The 19,628-nt window shown below is 35.6% G+C and overlaps 2 protein-coding genes across 3 annotated transcripts in view; both read right to left on the minus strand.

Annotated features, from left to right (window-relative positions):
- Positions 1 to 19,628, minus strand: part of Frmd5 (FERM domain containing 5) — a 341,331-nt gene that overhangs the window by 288,188 nt on the left and 33,515 nt on the right. The window lies entirely within an intron of this gene.
- Positions 1,019 to 17,939, minus strand: LOC124104783 (ribonuclease P protein subunit p25-like protein). The gene has a single exon (XM_058584760.1). It carries the CDS (start codon positions 5,027 to 5,029, stop codon positions 4,646 to 4,648), a length of 384 nt encoding a protein of 127 aa, XP_058440743.1. The 5' UTR covers positions 5,030 to 17,939; the 3' UTR covers positions 1,019 to 4,645.

A 19,628-nucleotide genomic window follows, 5' to 3' on the forward strand; every position in this document is an offset into this window, starting at 1 on the left:
AGACTCACCACTCACTTTTCATATTACATAATGAATAACAATTCTTGAACTGTTTACACCATGCAAAGCTAGCAATAAATTCACCACTATTGTACAGGCCAGCCTTTTCTTTCAACATCACAAACACTTCCTTCTGGCCATGATCCTCAAGGTGCTGAGAAGGGTCCTCAGGGTCTGGTCTGTGACCCAGGTTATCAGAAGCTTCTCCCCATATCAGATACAGGCACTTCTTGAATTTTTGTTAACCTCGTTGCCTTCAACAAAGCAGACCCTGTAATAAGTTCCAGCACTTTGTTCTGGTGCCTCAAGATGGTAGCTATGGCAGAATGGGATATGCCTGGCTATCGAGGAATAGCCATCATTCACTTTCTACATCATAGTCTTTAATCACATTTAACTTCCTTTCCAGGTCAATCATGCAACATGACCTCTTCCTGGCAATATTAGCAGAAGATTTTGTATACTCAGGCTGTGATAATAAACAACTTGAGATCAAACCATGGAATCCAGAGGCATGTAAACACAGAGACTGCTGTCAGTATAACAGGCACACTGATTAATAGGAAACCTTTTTTATGAGCAGGAGTACACTCTAAAATAATGAAAAAAAAGTTTAGTATAGTAAAAACATAAATCAGTAACATATTTATTATTATCAAGTTTTATGATCTGTACATAATCATATTACTACCTTTATATATTAGGTTTGTTTATGCCAGCATCACCAGAAACAAGTGAGCAGTGTGTTTTACTACAACATTATGACAGCCACAATATCACCAGACAATAGGAACTTTTCAGCTCCTTTATAATCTTATCAGACTACCATTGTATATGCAGTCCATCATTAATCAAAAAGTTAGTATGTAGTTACGTATATTCATATTCATATACACATGTATGTATTTATATAAGGTGATATAAAACACTGTACTAAACAGAAAAAGAACATAAATTGATTTTAAGCACACATAAGGTATTTATAAAAATTTACTATATATTAGTCCTCAGAGGTGCATTAATTAATTTCTAGGAAAAAAAATATCATACCAAACATATTTTCATGCATATTATAAATAATTAGATATAAATTTTAAAAGTAAATAGAGTCCTTAATCACATGTTAAGAAAATAATGTGCTTAAAAATAACTCATAGGGAAGAATCAAACTATTATGAAATACTAGAACTGAACAGTGAAAGTACCACATATTAAACCTGGGGTAATACAAGGGTAAAACAACTTCAAGGTAAGGAGGGACAGACAAGAATAGAATGAAGATGTCCATTATTATCACTTTTAGTCAACATTGTTTTGGAGGTCCCAGACAGTATAATAAAGTAAGAAAAAATATATATATATAAGGCTTAGAATTAGAAAAGAATTATAAAAACTGTTATTATTTGTAAACTATCATTACTCTTATTTTTAAAAAATTCAAGAGGGCTCAGTGGTAAAGTGCTTGCCTAGCATGTGTGAGGCACTGGGCTTGATTCTCAGCACTGCATATAAATAAATAAATAAATAAATAATGTCCATCAACAACTGATAAAAATACTTTTAAAAAATCCAAGAGAATCTACAATTAGAATTAATGCAGGGAATTCAGCAAGTTGCTAGAGGTAAGATCAACTTATAAAAATAATATTCTTATATACCAATAAAAAAATTTAGAAAATGTTATTTAAAAAATAAACCAGTTACAATAACAACAAATGCTACAGGGCAACGGGAAAAAAAACACTCAACAAAATATGTATAAGTCTCTGCCAGATAAGAGGACAAAATTTTATTTAAAATTTTTTTAAAACTAACTAAATAAAGGGCTGGGGTTGTGGCTCAGCAGTAGAGCACTTGCCTAGCACATGAGAGGCCCTGGGTTTGATCCTCAGCACTACATAAAAATAAATAAATAAAATAAAGGTATTGCGTCCAACTATAACTAAAAAAATAAATATTTTTTTTAAAAAACTAACTAAATAGAGACCTATATTATGTTCACTAGAAATACCTGGAGGATAACCAGATCTGTTCTTTTTAAATTACTCTATTAAAAACTGATACAATTTCAGTAATAATGCTACAGCACATTTTTATGGAACCTGACAAGCTCATTCTAAACTTTACACAGAAGAATAAAGAACTATAAATAGCCAAGAGAGTTTTGAAGAAAATAATATAATAAATTAATGTGATGCACAGGGATAAACAAACAGATCAATGGAACATTATAGAGAATTCAGACAGTCAAATGCTATACAGAAAGTTGATACTGGACAGTGACAATACAAATTGAGGGGAGAAAGACTATTCAACAAAAGAAATGGGGATAATAATAACAATATAAAGGAATTTCTATACACAAGGTAAATTAGATCCCTACTATACTATAAAATAAAATTGATGAAAAAATATAAAATAAAATTGATGGGAAAAAACCATATATGAAAAGCAAAACTATAGAACTTCTCAATAGAACTATAATACTACAGTTTCTTTGACTTTCTTTCTTGATACAATTTGTAGGCTCTAAATAATCCTTTTTGTTTTCCTTGAGGGTACTCTGTACTCAGAACTAAATTCTCCTTGTAATCTGGAAGAAGCAGGGATAGAGCAGAAGCTTCATTTTCCAATTCTGGTTATCAGACTGCAGGTGCCTAGAGATTCCTAAGTTCATACTAGCCTTATTTGTTCACTCCAAAAAAGGACTGATGAACACCGCACTAGCTATCTGTTAAACAGCTAAGTCACTTTCCTACCAGCTGTACTTCAACTAAGCCTCTCATATCCTGGGCTATTTAAATTAAGTTAAGCCTCCTGTCCTTGTCTGCAGTGACCTTTTCCATATTTCCTTATGCTATGTATTCATTATCCTTCCCACACTGTTTTTCACGAAATCAATAAGCATGCCTTCTACAGAAGCCTTGATCTGAAGAAGTGATTAAAAATGTTGATCAAGGAGCTCTAACAGAGAACACTAGAGGCATAAGAGAAAGCTTCCTCCATTGATTCATTAGTACCAATCCACTTAATTACATTAGCAATTAGTCCGAATTTTCCTCTATCCTTCAAAAATACTATGAAATGTGGTCAACTTTCTGCTGAGTTTGGGCTTAGCTTTACTTAGTGCATTTCCATGATCTGTCAATCTACTAAACCTTTCAAAGAAGATAAATCTGGCATAACTTGGTTTTAGTGAATCCATGATAGCATCAAGGAACTTGTGTTTCTTCTCTTAGAAGCTCACAAACCAGTAATTAATGATTCTATAAGTATACTTAAGAAAACTTGGAACAAATCACAGAAGAGACCACATTATGGGGACTCTACACATTTATCACCTAATTATTATACTCTCCATGGAAGACATAATTATGAAAAATATGTTTCTCTACAATATGCAGGCCAGAAAATGTCTTTAAAATCTATCATTCACAGAAAACAATTGATAGCTCTAAAAAATGAAATACTTTGAGGTAAGGGGAAAGTTTGAGGAGAGCAATAAATATAAATTCATAAAAAGTACTTTGATGGAGGCTGGGGTGTGGCTCAGTGGTAGCGCACTGGTCTGGCATGCGTGAGGCCCTGGGTTCCATCCTCAGCACCACACAAAAATAAATAAATAAAGGTATTGTGTCCATCTACAACTAAAAAAAAGTATTTTAAAAAAGTACTTTGATGGTTTAAATAAGAAAAGGAGGACTGGGATACACAAGCAAATTCTGTGCTTCTTCATAAAAAGATGTAAACAATGTTTTAAAAAATATAAATGAGTTCTAAAATTCAGCTCCCAAAATAACATGGGAAACTGCCTGACCATAAAGGATGTACCACACAGTACACCCCAAAAACTGAACTGTAGAGTAGAAAATATTCTGCCACCCTCAGAGAGCTAGCCTAGAAACATTTCCTCAATTGATCTTCCTGTTGAATTGACACCAGAGTACCTATGAGATTTACTTCCATTTAGTATTCTCAGTGCTCTAGAAACACGAATTGTTCACTCTGGGACTAGAAATCAGCTTTTTATAAAGATACTGTATAACACAGATGTGAGCGTAAAGCCAAAATATTTTCACTGACCACAGAGAACCTTGAGCTAGAATAAATATTTTGTGACATACAAATGCCTTTCTAAGAGTTCTGTTAATAAGCAAGATATGAGAATTTAGCCTCAAAAGCCAATTTAGAAGCAAAGAAACATTTCCCCCCAATAAAAAAACCTACACTAGTGAAATGAGAATGCATTACTGGATAGTAGACAATACTATCTTGATTGTAGAGCACTTTTGTTTTCATCTGACAATGGGCAGAACCTTTATTTCCTACCTCTATTCTTGGAACTGTATTAGAAGGTAGATAAGATGTACTATAGGCTGAAGGCAAAGCCTTTCTCAAACAATCCAGAAATCACACCACACATAGCATTCTTCATAGCAGTCTCTTCTCATAGGCCAGAGGGAAAAGGCAGTAGGATTTCTGTGGACCCAAGCTGCATTGGGAATGTTGAGCAGTCACAAGGAGTCCTCAGCAAAGGCACAGCTATCTCAGATGTTCAGGCCTAGAGAACAGCCTGGCTCAGCAGATCTTTAGGACCAGGTGTCTCGAGGCCTTCTTTGGGGTCAGGGACCACAATTTGAGCTAGTCATGGAGCCAGGCCAGGGGGTGCTCCTGGGGGATGATAGCCATACTCACTAAGGTCCAGGGTGTCCCAGCTGAGCAGTACCCTTACTGCAGGCACATTGGGATATACTGTAAGGGGGTCTAGGCCCATGTCAGGTGAAGTTGGGATCCAGCTGTCCTCAGAATGCAGGAAACACAGTTTGGTGAACTGGCACAGGCCTGGAACCCTCTGTTTGACAATCTCAGTACAGCTGACAGCCTTCCCTATAGCCCAGCCAGAACCTGAGAACACTACATGCCATGCACTGCCCCCCTCCAATCGACCCAGTGCCAGTCCCAGCAGGTTTCGGATTTTGCTGCCATCTTGGACCCATATCTCCAGGGTGTCAGGAGATAGCTGGGGCATTAGAGAAGGTACTGGGAGTTCTACAGAGTAAGCTTTCCAGTAGTGCTCCACCCAGCTTGCTGTGGCATCTGTAAATCTCACTGCCCTTCGATCTCACCTCTGCAGCCCCAGGGGGACTCACAGTGGATCCTTGCAGCACAGCCAAGATGGCATGTCTAAAGAACTTTTTTTTTTTTGTCCAACAATGCTGGGGATCAAACTTGGAGCCTTTTGCATGCTGGACAAGTGCTCTACCACTGAGTTAAACCCCAAGCCCAAACACATTTAACTTGATTATAAATGAGAAATGGAAATACACAGCATCTAAAAGCTAAAAATTGTACCCAGCATGACCATGAAAGCCCCCAAGAGCTCTCTCAGTGTCAAATACACTAAGCATTCAATAATTTTTTAATCTTTTGTCCTCTGCAGCCACTTCCTACTTCCTTTCCACCAGGAACTAAGCAAAAAGACTGAATCATAGATGTTACAATTATCATTCAATACTTTTTTTGCGGGGGACCAGTATTGGGAATTGAACCCAAAAGTGCTCTACCACTAAGCTGTAGGATTATCCTCAGCCCTTTTTAGTTTTTGAGATAGGGTCTCACTAAGTTGCCTCAGCTGCCTAAAATTATAGGTGTATGTCACTGAGCCCATTCAATATCATTTTCTAAGAGTCATGGGTAGAATCTGAGAGTTACCTGGGCCCAGAGGAGGACTTTGTGGTTCAAGGACCCCAAAGGATCCTAGACTACAACTCCTCTTTTCAAGGGTACCAGGAGCTAAATGTTTCCCATGAACTAACTTAAAAACCTCACCCACCACTTAAAGCATTAGATCCATTTATCATAATCAACCAACATTTGTATACCTACATAACTCATAAACATGCCATTATTATTCTTAAGACTTTCCATTTATTTCTTCCAAATAAAATCCTTCTAGAAGCAATCCACAGAACATCCAAACCTTCTAAACTGGGAGAAGATTGAGGAAGCCCATGATGCTCCCTTTCAGTGGCAGGCTTAAGGAAAGCTGGTGGTTGAAACCTGGCCAGAGACCCACTATCACAGAGTTATTATTGAATTGTCCTGATAAAGTATTCTGGAGAGAGAAAATTCTTATTCTCCTCAGTTTGCTAAGATTTAAAATAAAAATTTCTGGGGGAGAGTCCCAGGGGGATCATATATAAATTGCAGTAGTCTTTTTCTCTGTTTTTGCTCTTTCACTACTGATTTCTGCTTGACAAACCTATCTATAAAGGCCTCCTGCAAGCATTTGTCCTGAGGTCCTAATGCTCCAGGCCATCAGGTAGCTGGCAGATAGCAAAGCAGCACAGAACTGAGTGCACCAGCTACCCACTCTAGGCCAAAACAAGAATGGGAAATAATCATCTGTTATAAAACCATCAACTTAGTGTGCCCATTACCTACGTAAAATCCAACTTCTCTTTAAAAATCACTGTTTCAAGTAATGTTTTATTTTTCACTATTACAGAACAGTGTTTCATAAATGTGCTCACACCAATAAAACTGTCAGGGATTAATTTCTGGCGTCAATAAAGGAGTTTAGGGGGAAAAGAGTTTCAGTTCTTAGAATAAGGGTTGACAAGAAATAGTAAATGGAAACTTAAGTGAAACATATATTTCAAAACAGAAAATATGAGAGGAAATCCATTTCAGTGCAAAACTCCAACTCTACGGAACTCAACAGTAAAAGGTCGCTATTCAGAGTCTGGAATATGTTAGCATATACTCACAGTTACAATTCTGATTGCCCACTAGCAGTCCAATTACGTTTAATAAGCAGCAGGGACACATGGTTACCAAGGATAATTCTGCCAAACTGAATGAGAAAGTTCAAGATTTAAAACATGCAATTTAGTGAGCATATTTAGCCACTGATAAAATATAATGGGCCCCTTGTCTTTCATTTTAATCATCTTTATTAGAAGAAAAACACACCAAACTAAAGGAGTTTTCCATATGGAAGCAGCAACTTAAAATTGGAAGCTCTATGACTATGCAGAAAGTTAATACATTATGGCTTTGCATGGTGAGAATAGAATCAAAATTTCACTTTGAAGTAAACTTAAGTTGAAAGCATTATGTCTTTCAACAGGAATTTTAAAAAACAGGTGTTAAGCCAAGCATGGGGGTGCATGCCTGCAACCCCAGTGACTCAGGAGGCTGAGGGAGAAGGACCACAAGTTCAAAGCTAGCCTCAGCAGCTTTACCAAGTCCCTAAGCAACTTAGCAAGATCGTGTCTCAAAATAAAAAGGACTCGGGGTGTTGCTCAGTGGTTAATCATCTCTGGGTTCAATTCCTGGTACCAAAAAAATAATAATAATAAGTTCAGACCAGTAGCAGGCAAAGAGGCAGGCAGTCATTATTGTTGCACCTCCCCTCAACGTTGCAAACCCCTTCTCTTCTTCAGTGGAAAATGAAGCCAAAGTGACTTCCAATAGAATAGGATTAAGAGCCCAGAAATAAATAAATAAGGCCAAATGATTCCTGAAAGGGGTGCCAAGATCATTCAATGGAGATACAACAGTTTCTTCATCATGAGTCTCTTCATCACGATGCTAGGAAAACTGGATATCAACCTACAAAGGAATGAATATGAACCCTTACCAAATACCATATTAATGAATTGACTCAAAGTGAATCAAAGACATAAATGTAAAAACTAAATGATAAAATTTTTAGAAGAACCTGGCATGGTGGCACACACCTGTAATCCTAGCAGCTCTGAAGGCTTAGACAGGAGGATCGCAAATTCAAAGCCAGCCTCAGCCTAGCAAGATCCTAAGTAATTTAGGGATATCCTATCACTAAATAAATAAATAAAAGAGCTAGAGATATGGCTCAGTGTGGTTAAACTCCCTTGAGTTCAATCCCCAGTATCCCCAAAAAATTGGAAAAAAAAAGTTTTAGAAGAAAATATAAGCAAAAACTTCAGGACACAGAATTTAGCAATAATGTCTTGGACATGACACCAAAGGCTTAGGCAACAGAACAAAAAAATTGGCAATTTGTACTTCATGAATTCTTTTTTTTTTTTTTTAGTTGTAGATGAACACAATGTCTCCATATTTTATTTATTTATTTTTATCTGGTGCTAAGAATCAAACCCAGTGCCTCACATGTGCTAGGCAAGCACTTTGCCACTAAGCTTACAACCCCAGCCCGCTATATAACATTTTAAAACTTGTACATCAAAAGATGATAGCAACAGAGCAAAAGAGCAACCCTAAGGGTGGGAGGAGACATTTGTAAATCAAATTTCTAAGAAGGATTAATATTCAGGATATACAGAGAACTAAAACTCATCAAAAAAGCAAACAACAAAAAAGACTTGAATCAAAATTTCTCTAAAGATAAACAAATTGTCAATAAGCACATGAAAAAACGTTCAACATCACTAATCATTAAGGAAATGCAAATAAAAAATACAATGAGACATTATTTCACACCCATTAAAATGGCTACTACCAAGAAAAGAGAAAATAATTGTTGGTGAGGATGTGGGGAAACTGGAGCCCTTGTACACTGTTGGTGGGAATGTCAATGATACACAGATGGTACAGCCACTATGGAAAACAATTTGGCAGTTCTTCAAAAACTTAAAAATAAAATGCTATATGATGCCCCCAAGGATCTCAAAGAAATATTTGCACATTCACGTTCATAGCACCATTTATTCACAGTAATTAAAACAAGGAAGCAACCCAATTTCTTTTAAGGGACGAATGAATAGGCAAAATGAGGTATACACTACAATGGGAGATTGTTCAGCTGTGAAAAGGAAGAAAATTCTGACATATGCTATAACATAGATGAACCTTGCTCAGTGTCTTCTATATCTGGTCAGTCACAAAAAGGTAAATATTGCATGATCCCACTTACCATTCAGAGTTGTCAAAATCAGAAACAAGAGAGTAGAATGGTGGTTACCAGGGGCCAGAAAAACAGGGAAATGAGGAGTTATTGTTCAGTGAGCATATGGTTTCAGTTTTATAAAATGAAAAGATATGGAGATGAATGGTGTTAATGGTTACACAGCATTGAATGTATTTAACATGACAATTGTAAACTTAAAATGGTGAAGAGCATAAATTCTGTAATATGTACTTTTAAAAAATATTATTAAAAACTGGAAAGTGTAAAAAATACAATAAAATAATGGCGATTGGGGAAAACAAATTGCTAGTTTTCCCCAATCACCATGTTAATTTCCTTATCTACTTACATGTTTGGTTACTTGGAAAAACCAAAGCTTTTTCTTTGGGATTTATATGTCTTTAATACTACTCAATGATATAAAACCATTATTTAGACTTATAGTCAGTATACACTTATAAGATGCTTCTAGTAAAAACTGCTTGATATATATTGCTAATTAAGTTTTAGTAAACTGGTTTTGCTGCAAAATAGGCAGCAAAAACACACACACACACACACACACACACATACACTTTATGGATAAAGCCTTTATTGAAACCACTTTATAATGTCTTCTATATCTGGTCAGTCACAAAGGACCTCATACTATAAGATTTTATTTATCTGAAATATCCAGAATTGACAAATCTATACACATAAAATTAGATTGGGAGGTGGTAATGAAAGAAAAGAATTAGGTAATAACGGCTAAAGGATACAAGGTCTCATTTTGATATAATGAAAATGTTCTAACTTGATTGTGGTGATGGATGCACAAATCTGTGACTATACAACAGCCATTCCAATCAAATTGTACCCTTTAATGGGTGAATTGTATGGTCTATGAATTATTTTTCAAAACAGTTAATTCAGAAAGGAAAATTGGTACTTATACAAGTACTTCACTAAAAAAAAATTAATACCAAAAATAAGATAACATCATACATCCACCAAAATGGCTATACTTGAAAAGCTAGATAATAACATGTTGGTGAGGGTGTAGTATAGCATATATATACACTGTTGATAAGAATAACTTGTACAGCTGCTTTGGAAAGCAATTTAGAAGTATCTATTAAAGTTGAATATAAGTATACTGTTGACCTAACAACTTCATTCAGATAGATAGATAGATAGATAAATACACACATCATATATGGACACTAAAACACATGTGTAAGAACATCTATATTAGCATCATTTGTAGTAACAGTAAACGGAAAGCACCCCTCAAAAGTCCATTAAAAACAACAATGCAGCCAGATACGGTGGCTCCCATCTGTAATCCCAGTGACTTGGGAGGCTGAGGCAGGAGGATCACACATCCAAGACCAGCCTCAGCAACTTAGCAACGTCCTAAGGAATTTAGTGAGACTCTGTCTCAAAATAAAAAATAAAAAAGGCTGGGGATGTGGCTAAGTGGTTAAGCACCCCTGAGTTCAATCCTCAGTACCAAAAAAAGAGAAAAACAATGCAGTTAGAATTATGGTATATTTGCTGGGGTTGTGGCTCAATGGTAGAGAGCTTGCCTAGCACATTTGAGGCACTGGTTTTGATTTTCAGCACTGTATAAAAATGAATAAAAAATAAATAAAGGTATTGTGTCCATCTACAACTACAAATATTTTTATAAAAAAGAATTATGGTATGTTTGCACAATGGAATACCACACAGTAATTAAAATGAACTATGTACAACAATATAGATAAGTTGGACCAATATTACATTGAGAAAAAAAGACACACAAGAATATATACTAAAATAATGCAAAATAGGTAAAAGTATTCTGTGGACATCAATAATTGAGATAGTGATTTCCTTTGGTAGAAGAAAAACAGTAGTGCAATGGGAGAGGGCCACCATGAGGGAAGTTTAAGGGGTGCTGGTAATATTTTTTTTTGACCTGGGTATTGATACATGAGAGTGTCTATTTCATGAAAACCCACCTATTTTTATATTTATTATTGGGGATTTTCATTATATGTATTACACTTGACTTTAAAAGTTTACATTCAAAATATGAGGGGAAAAGAAAGAAATGGTGCACAGTAGCACAGTCTTTGACTATGCCAAGACAGTTTGATTTGTCATTTACCCAAACTACTAATTACCAGTTACACTAAACATATATTACCATTTCAATAAGTGCCAGTGTATTATGAATCCTGTCATTTTGGTCCAACATATATTTGTGATATTTTATTTAGTATATATTAAATATTTATACCACTCTTAGTTGTTCTCCTGCTAGTTAATAATCTGCACATGACCCAAGCATGCAAAAAGTCAGACCCTTCATTGTAAAATTAATAATCACAGCACTTGGTTTAAAAGAAAAATGGTAAGTAAACTAACATTAAAGAATTTATAATTGTCAGAGCTGCCTATTTTAAGAACATTAGATTATCACAAACCTGAAGCTCATGTTCTTTCCTTTGTTAGAAAAAAAAACCTTTCTTCAATAGGCTTATGTGGTAACAAAAGACTCCCAACAAAATAAATGAATAGATCTGATGCCAACCTACTATGAGGATCAGACGATGCCAGTGTGGTTCCTGAGTAAAAAAATGGTGGGTATGTAGAACTATAAAAACATTGTTTTTATTTTTTAATGTTTCTGTGTTGCATTTAAGAATCAAATCTATAATTAAAGCATTTATTTGCAATTTTTTATTCTTTTTGTCCTTAACAAAATGTTTTATTTGTAGGTTAAGACCCAGTTCTAGGGGCTGGGGTTATTGCTCAGCGGTAGAGTGCTCGCCTCACATGTGCAAGGACCTGGGTTCAATCCTCAGCATCACATATAAATAAACAGTTATTGTGTTCAACTACAACTACAAAATTAAATATTAAAAAAAGACCCAATTCTAAAAAGAAAAAAGCCAAAGAATCAAATTCTATCATTTACTGTAATAGTTATCTCCTTTGTCAACATTTTCTTTTAATCTAAGCACTAATTATATATTTCTACCTGTATTTTCTTTAATGAATTTGACACTTTAAAATGTTTTGTAGTAAGTTTAGGAAACCCTAACCTAGAATTAGCCACTCAATTTCAAAATATCACAAAACTACATCCATGACCGCCACATTCTATACACACACACACACACACGCACAAATTTAATCTTGCCCAAAACATATCATCACTTGAGTAACCTTTGGCTAGGTACAATAAGGAGTATAATAAAATATACATGGGAGTGTCTAGAATAGGGAAGTTCTCCAAAGGAAAATGAGCTAATGGTCATAATGAAGAGCACAGAGCTACAAAGAAACCACGTAGGCAAAGATCAAAGCTTTAAGGGTATTGCTTTGTCTCAAGAGACATAAGTCAGTCAACTATGCCCAATTGTGAAAATTAAAACATAAAACAGAACATACAGAATTTTTTTTTAAACTGTAGAGGTCATGAAAGAGTGTGCTTTAAAAAGTAAAGTTCAGGGGCTGGGGTTGTGGCTCAGTGGCAGAGCACTTGCCTCGCACATGTGAGGCACTGGGTTTGATTCTCAGCACCACATAAAAATAAATAAACAAAGGCATCATGTCCATCTGTAACTACAAAAAAATGTTTTAAAACGTTCAGGTTTTTGTAATAGCTTTTAGCAGTCTAAATTTCCCTTAAAACATATAAGCCCAAAGTTTGAGGTTTCCATATTTGACTCTTATGAGATTCCAGGAACATAAACACAATCTATGAAAATTGAGGAGACCCAAATAGAGTTGGTGCTGCTTCTGAACATACATCTCATCTCTAACTTACCATTTGGAAGTAGAAAAAGGACTTTGATATACATTTTTACTTATATCACTCTATGTTGTCACTGTGATAAACACTGAGAATACATCTTTTAAAGTGCCCCTTCTAAATACAGAAGAAACCAGTAACAGTACCGTATTGCCTCTGACAGGGCAAGCTCAGAAATTAGAGGTCAGGAATAGGACAGAGATCAATTTTTCATTTTATATAACTTTGCTCTGTTATTAAAAATGAGTTGAGCTTATCAAATAAAGTCACGATGATTATAGCGTCAATGTCATTTATACATATAATATTTACATAGATTATTTTTTATGAGAACTAAAATCCAGACCCCCTCCAAACATGTTTAATTCCTAGATTTCTGGGTAAAAAGTCTTCTTTCTTGGGCTAGATCTGTAGCTCAGTGGCAGAGCACTTGCCTAGCTCTTGTGAAGCCTTGGGTTCAATCCTCAGCATCACATAAAAATAAATAAAACTAATAAAGGCATTGTGCCCATCTACAATTAAAAAAAAATTAATTTTTTAAAAAAGTCTTCTTTGTTCTTCATCTGCCCCTATTCTTAACCTCTAAAAACCATAGTTCATGTCAAAAAACACATAAAGAACCCAAAGTAGCTCTAGTTCACATTTTTTCTCTAGTGGCCAAATGTTGAAGAATCATCAATCAGCATCCATGCAAGAGTTATTCTATATTTATGATCTATTTATGAGTTTCTCTCACAGCAGGAGCTGGGCCTTCAGAATTACTCTTTTTAAAATGACTGCTGATCGTTTAATTATATGACAACCTTAACAGACATCTGAATTATTAGCACCACTGGTAGTATCCTGGTGGCACATGCTTTCTTTTGTTCTTTTTTCTTTTTTCTTTTTTTTTTTTTTTTTGGCACATGCCTTCTTAAAAAACATTTTCCTCTGAAATTATACATAATTTTACACAAATAAATCAACAAAATTATAGATGTTTTGTTCGGAAAATATGGAAAGTTCCCCAATTAAATACTTTTGCCAAGCAGGCAAGGAAAAAAAAAAAAAAGACCCTTGTTGAACAACCTTCTATTGAGTTTTCAAATGACATGTTTTGGGAAAACAAAACAACATTCTGTTACATCAATGTACAATGTAGCCCTAAATCACCAGAGGACAAACTAAGCTAGAATCTTAGAGGCAGGTATTATTATTAAATGGCAGTCAGCTTCTTTTCTACCAATGTTTTTAAGTTAGTTTTTTTAAATCTAAAAAAATAGTGATGTCTTTAAAAATCCTAAGGAAGTAAATCCTATTACTAAGATACTACTTTGTCCAGTGCATTGAAACAGAAATTTCTAAATGTTCTGTGTAAAAAAAAAATAACCATCACTAATTCATTTATAACATAAGTTATAAATCCACAATACTAATAGCTCTACAATAAGCAAATGTACAATCCAATTTCAATTTCAATTATTTTCACTTCTTTTCTTCACTAGACTCCAAATAGGAAAGAAAATGAAAGAGTACAGTTCAGAAGTTGAAAGAAAAAGAAAATTTCGGATCTTCAATCAGATCTGCATGACTTGGGTTATGCTGATTGTGGATTTCTGATTTCAAACCTTTAAAAGAAGAAACCTCAAGGACCCTTCAAATTATGTTCCAGCCATATGCCTGATTAGACAATTGAATCATTTTACTGAACTACATTTTCCCCCTTGATTCAGATCCTCTCATGCTGCCACAAATATATTTGTTCAGTGTAAACGGAGTGATAAAGATTGACCTTTCTAGCTGAGCAGCTAGCTGAACTGGATTTCAAATAGTATGCTTAGGATTTTACTTTACTTGTTTTAAGGAAAAAAGGAAGTAAAATAGAAGTTCATGGATGATAGGTCCACATATCTAATTTTTATTCTAGGAATTTTTGAGCCTATCCCACTCCTGACAAATTCAGTACCTCACACCAGGATAAAGAATAGCCAGCAGTGAAACACTGGACTACTATTGTGAGAAATGAGAGGTTCCAAAACAGACTTAGTAGCAGTTCTGTTTTTAAGAATTGTTCCCATCTAGGGCTGGGGTTGTGGCTCAGTGGTAGAGTGCTCGCCTAGCACATGCGAGGCATTGGGTTCCACCCTCAGTACCACATAAAAATAAATAAACAAAATAAAGGTATTTAATTAATTAATTAATTAATTAATTAAAGGTATTGTGTACAACTACAGTTAAAAAAAAAAAAAAAGAATGTTCCCATCTATTTTCCTGTTCTTGAAAAGAGAGAGGAAAAAGAAACAAACAAACAGAAGGGAGGAGGGGAACTGCCATGTCCTTAAGTCCTGCTAATACTTTGACTCATTCTAAAATGCTTTCTCATTGATGTTTTATCCAATACCATCAAAATAACAAGATTTCCATTTCCTTCTTTCTTTAGTATCTCATAACCTGACAAAGCAGTCTAGGAAACTAATTCTTCTGGCTATTTAAGAACACATATAATTCCAGTATTTCAAAACATTTTTCCTCTCCCTAATCCTTGTCCCTTTCCCCCAATTACTGTACCTCCTGACCCAACCTATCACTCACTAAAATTATGATCATGAGTGATTATGTGTAACTGCCTGAGAAATTACATACTCAAAGCAGCCTGCAAAAAAAAATTTCCATGAATATCTAATGGGAAGAGGAAAGAGCCTATATTTATGAAATTTCTTTAGACCTGCTGCCTGATTTTCATTCAATGATAGCAAGTGAGCAAGTGCTAATTTACATAGCTGATAGGAAGCTGAGTCCAATCATTTATTCACAGCAGGCACAGAGCTAGAAGCTAAGGATGCAGAGATAAAAGATGTAGTCACTGCCTTCATTCAAAGACCTCAAAGTCCCAAAAAAAAGAGAGCTACAATCACAATACCTTGATCAAGTGTCACAACAGCAGTATGCCCAGAGTGACATGGGAGGAGGAGGAAGAAGAAGAAAAAGATGATGATGAAGATGATAATGATGATAATGATGATGATGATGATGATGATTTGGGAAAAGCTTCTCAGGTGAGGTGGCAGGTGGCATTAGAATCAAATCTGAATAGCACCTTAGGAGGATCAGGGACAGAAGCAGAGAGATGGGGCTTTCTGTTCAGAGGAAGCAGCATGTAAGAAAATAGAGATGTTCTGTTTGGGGTGATGTAAATATTCTGGAAATAGAGAGGTGTGGGTATACAATATTGTGAATGTGCTTAAGGTCACTGAATTGTATAATGAAAATGGTAAGCTTTATATTACATAGATATCTTACATATACGTATCCACATTCACACACAAACACAGATGTCTATAAGTAGAAACATAAGATATCTGTGAAGAAGACTGAGTGGCAGGAGAAAGCATTGAGGTGCATCAGGGCTAGACTATAATGAGCTTTTTTTTTTTGTATTCCCTACTGAAAAAGGGTGGAGGCTAACCAAAGACAGAAAAGACTAGAAGGTCCAGGAATGATTAGGAGGGTATTTCTGACTTCTGATGAGAAATGACGGTCTGAATTTTGAGAGGCAATGGAGTAAAAAAGAATGAACAGATTGGGCTGGGACTGTGACTCAGTGGAAGAGCTCTTGACTAGCATGTATGAAGCACTGGGTTCGATCGGCACCACATAAAAATGAACAAATAAAATAAAGGCATTGTGTCTATCTACCACTCAAAAAAAAAAAAATGAACAGATTTCCAAGAAAGCAAGAAAGAAGAAAGATGGGGACTTGGAGCCTCAGCAAGAAGGATGAGGCAAATGACAGGGTGCCACTCACCCAGAGACCAGAAGCAGGATAGACTGGAAGTCAGTGACTTCTGCTTGGACCTGCCTACTTTAAATCCTTGTGGATAAAGGATGAAGACCAGCAGCTTGGAAGAGTTGCTTGATTTCTTAAGTGGGCCTATGGACTTTGTGCTGTCTCAGGGCCCAGGCAACAAAGAGCAGCCCAGATATGAGGAGGATTTTTTTTTTTTTTTTTACACACCTTTGAACAGAATCCAGCACCTATCTATCATTCTGAAAATTAGGGACTTTGACAGACTCTGAATGTAGCTTCTCTGGCAAGAACCTACGGTTTTTCAATAGTAGTGAGTCCCTTGGAGGGCAGTATTAATCAACAAGGATAAGCCAAAGATTAATATACAGATGGCACTTTATGATGGCCACTGCTGACATTTAGGTCTCACAGAAAGAACTGGGGAAATTTTACAGGATGGAACAGAATCTGGAAAGGAGAGGAGGGCAGCATAAGTTGTTATCACTTGGAGAAGATAAATGGAATCTCTTTTATTCTCCCAGACTACAAAAGCCTACAGCTTGCCAGTTAATAAACATTTCAACAAAAGTTATATAATCATGTTATTCATACTGTTTGTAGTCTGCTCCTTTACATTTAACAATATGATGATGGCACTTTCTGTGCCATAACACTCTTCTATAATTTTATGTTCAAAGCTCAACAGTATCTAATTATAGCCAGGTGTGGTAATGCACACCTGAAATCCCAGCCACTTGGGAGAAGGATCTCAACAACTTACGAAGATACTGTCTCAAAAAAAAAAAAAAGAAAATTTAAGGGGTTGGGAATGTAGCTCAGTGGTAGCATGCATAAAGCCCTGAGTTCAATCCCCAGTATTATTTTTAAAAAAATACACACACACGTGTGTGTAATTGTATATCATAATTTATTCAACCAATCACCTATTGTTAGATATTTAGAATTGGAGTTTTTCAAGCTAATTTTAAGCATTAAGCCCATAATCACCAAGTAATTAACATTTTTATGATGACATCTAGGGATATTGAAGTATTTTATTTCAAGTTTCTGTGTATAAATTTGCCTTTGCGGGCTGGAGTTGTAGCTCAATGGAACAGCATTTGCCTAGCACATGTGAGGCACTGGGTTCGATCCTCAACACCACATAAAAATAAATAAAGACATTGTGTCCATACACAACTAAAAAAAATTTTTTTTAATTTGCCTTTAAATTTTTGTCTTAAACAAACAAACAAACAGGGCCTGGGGTTGTGGTCAGTGGTAGAGCCCTTGCCTAGCATGTATGAAGCAACTGGGTTTGATTCTCAGCACTACATATAAATAAATGAATAAAATGAAGGTACATCAACAACTAACGAAAATATTTAAAATAAATAAAAAAAAAAAAACTTTTTAACTCTACAGATTCAGCTAAAGAATCAGAGCAACTTAGTGACATACACCTTTAATCCCAGCTATTCAAGAAGCCAAGGCAAAAGGATTGCAATTTCAAAGCCAGCCTCAGCAACTTAGTGAGACCCAGACTCAAAATAAAAAATAAAATCTGCTGGGGATTTAGCTCGGTGGTAGAGTAGCACTGGGTTCAATCCCCAGTACTGGCAGCAGCAGGTGGGGGGGATCATAGCAACTTACTAGCCCCAATTTATTTTTTTAATTTTTTTTTTTGGTTCTTTTTAGTTATATGTATTTTGACATATCACACATACATGGATTATAACTTCCCATTCGTGTGGTTGTGTATTCATATATAAACATAGGGAAGTTATGTCAGATTTCATCTACTGTCTTTCCATTCCCATCCCATTCCCTTCACCCGATTTAATCCAGTGAAGATCCAATCCCTGCCCACCCCCCCCACCCCCAGCCTATTGTGAGTCATCATCTGCATATCAGAGAGAACATTCAGCCTTTGGTTTTTTTGGGATTGACTAGTCCCAATTTTATAAGAAGAAAGTAAATCATTCACTTGTTGGGGGTATATTAATTTAATCAAGCCAAGCATACCAAATATATGATAGAAGAGGCAGGTAATTCACTCAATGGCACTCTGGTGAACAAAAGATTAAATGCATCTCCAATAAGTAAACCGTGTACTTTCTGTCAGCAGAATCAAGTATATTTTAGATCCCATGGATGCTTATTGGTCTCTCCTTGAGTTAGCAATAACTATAGTCAGAGAAGACTCTACCTGTGCTCATGCTTTCCCTTCTACCCATAAAATCCCTCAACTCTCCCAATTTTGTGCATAACCAGCTTCTTATCATTCAAGAAGGTTCAACTATAACTTCTCCAGAAAGCCTTCCCTGACCACGATCATCCTGAGCCAATATGTCCTGCTCATATCTCTTGAGTATCCTGCAGTTTATTAAAATGGTAATTTGATATTCACTCACCAATTAATAAGCCTCTTTAAGTCAGCCTTACGTTTTACTGCAAAACCCTCAAGGGCTAGTGCATTGCTCTATTAAAGGATTGCTGAAAAGGAATGCCTGTGATTCAAAAAGTGCCGCAAAATTTCATCTACTTAACAATACTCTTCTCTGCTAGTAATATTTTTCCAATGAGAACAACAGAACAGCATGTATAACTATAAAGGTTATATATATATACTTTTCTAATAAAATAAAGTACAACAATAACTTAACATCTGATGTGTAATCGTTGATGTGATGCATGGTAATTAAACAAATAACTGATATAAATTACTACAAATAACTGTACAAATTAATACCATTGGTAATTCCAAGGAATGAAGTGGGATGACATATGACAACCAACTTCTTCCATCAGAGATGGGACTGTTTCAAGATGTTTCAAGATCCAAATAGCCCTTTACTCTATAGTATTTTCCCCTCCTCCCACAAACTCTTCACCAAAGTTATTTTCACAGGAAATAGGGCTCAGATGACAGATTCCTTTCTCTACTTCTGTATTGAACTGTCTGTCACATTTGTGAGCCTTATATTCTGCCATACTTTCCTGGGATTTTTAAGTATATACACTCTTTAAGAATTAGAAGAACCTCCAACTTCTCTCTTTTGTTTCCCTTCTCCTAATGCCTATAAAAATAAAAAGTAGTTACAAAAGGCCAAGTGGTACGAATTAAGAAAAGCTTGTCTTGCCTCCAAATCTCTCCC

Source organism: Marmota monax, unplaced genomic scaffold (genome assembly GCF_021218885.2).
Source record: "Marmota monax isolate L192 unplaced genomic scaffold, Marmota_monax_Labrador192_F-V1.1 WCK01_AAM20220418_F8-fsc00001, whole genome shotgun sequence".
Taxonomy (NCBI): domain Eukaryota; kingdom Metazoa; phylum Chordata; class Mammalia; order Rodentia; family Sciuridae; genus Marmota; species Marmota monax.